General features: G+C 48.4%; 1 protein-coding gene across 1 annotated transcript in view; it reads left to right on the forward strand.

Annotated features, from left to right (window-relative positions):
- The window catches only part of LOC307248496 (diacylglycerol kinase delta-like), a gene marked incomplete at both ends in the record, with an annotated part of 7,366 nt that extends 5,967 nt beyond the window's left edge, over window positions 1–1,399 (forward strand). Inside the window, one exon of the mRNA XM_080024891.1 lies at window positions 1,376–1,399. Within this exon, the coding sequence (XP_079881017.1) occupies window positions 1,376–1,399 (24 nt within the window). The remainder of the gene's footprint in view (window positions 1–1,375) is intronic.
- Window positions 1,400–1,764: the final 365 nt, after the last annotated feature.

Genomic DNA, 1,764 nt, shown 5'->3' on the forward strand with positions numbered 1-1,764 from the left:
GAACCCGGGTCTGCTGCTGGGCCCGGCCCGGGGGGGGGGGGACGCCCTACCAACTGAGCTAAGGGCGCCCCCTTAACTCTGTTTGTAGTCTTAAGCCCCTTTTACACAGCCAGTGAAAGCCTTTCGGCCCTCCGCCCTGCTGTTTAAATGCAACAGTTGCGGAACGAGGGAAGAAAGGTGCGAGAGATTGTTCCGGCAATTTTACTACCTCGGGGGGTAGTAAGATTCCCGACACGATCAGTTCCGCCTCTCCGTTTAAATGCTCCAGCTTGTTGTTGCGGAACAGGGGGGCGTTTGACGTTCCATAGTCTACGTTCTAAACATGCGACCATGTTAGCAGTTGAAGGACATGTGTTTAACATTAACCACTGCGGCCTGATGTCCCGTAAAAATCACCAAATAAAAGGAACGGCGTATAATCTAGCTGATCATAAGGTCAGTTGCTCAATCCAAACCCCCGCGCTTCATTTTGCAGAGTGTATGAGTCTATTTCTGCCCAGGGGAAGTTGTACAATGGGAAAGCTAGGCTAGGCTAGGCTAGGCTAGGCTAAGCTAGGGATAAAGTATAGCGAACGGGTCACTTGCTACTGTTTTGCTAACACAACTCAAGACTCGCACACTCTACAAATAATAATTGTAATCGGCCAATATGTTTAACAAGAGTTCCATCTAGCTAACAAAGCATTATCCCCCAACATAAATAACACAGTTCACGGAGAACATTACTGCGGAACATTTACATTGCGGGCTGCAGCCTGAAGTTACTGTCTAACTGTCAATATGCGGCCAAACGTACTCACGTCGTCTTGACTGGATTCCTGTCGGACATTAACCATGACTCCTGTGTTCCCTGCTCTCCTGATACATGCAAAGTCATGTTGAAAAAGTATTCCATTGTTTTCTGAACGAGTAGTAGCCCTGTTTGTGGACGTCTATCCATCAAAACTATGATGTAGATCCTATAGCAACGGTCATTATACCCTTGACAGCGGTCTGTCAATACGGCCCTCATACTGCAAGCTCCAGCACTTCTGCTCTCAATTCACCGGCCAGTGTTGTTGTTGTAAAGCAGCTGACCGGCGCGGCGCTAAATGTTTACGTCACACCTGACGCTGTTTACAAGCACCTCTTTCATTCTGGACGCTGTGTAAAAGGAGCTACTGATGTGTGTGTCTGTCTGTCTGTCTGTCTGTCTGTCTGTCTGTCTGTCTGAACGCTGTGTAAAAGGAGCTACTGATGCGCCAGCAGGCCGGCGTTGCTTGGTTCTGTGTAAATAACACAGAAGCAAAGCGGCATTTTGGAGTGATGTTGTTCCGTCAATATGCCGCAATCTCTGTGTAAAAGGGGCTTCAGTGTTTCATACCTGTGTTGGAAGCCAAACATCCCACTGACGGTCTGAACTGGAACATCATGACGTGTGTTAAGGCCAGGACACACCAGTCCGACTTGTTTCTACTTGTTCCGACTACGCAAAAAATGGAGTCGGCCGTTTCAGGAAGCTCCAGCCTTCCCGTCGCGGCCAGAGAACACACCAAACTGACTGCTGACTTTCCGTACGCTCTGCGCTTGCGCGGGACGTAATGTCTCCATAACAGCAGGCGGCGCTAATCTGTATTGTGGCCCGAAAAAATACGAAAGCCGGAAATGATGGTACAGCTCTCTAGAGCATAAACATAGATAGAAATACGTATTTATATTTATGGACCATAAGAGCACAATTTTTAGCAGAGAGTGTCGAGCATGGTGTCGAGCAGTCAACAAGGG

This window comes from Ammodytes marinus, assembly GCF_949987685.1.
Source record: "Ammodytes marinus genome assembly, chromosome: 3".
Lineage (NCBI taxonomy): Eukaryota > Metazoa > Chordata > Actinopteri > Uranoscopiformes > Ammodytidae > Ammodytes > Ammodytes marinus.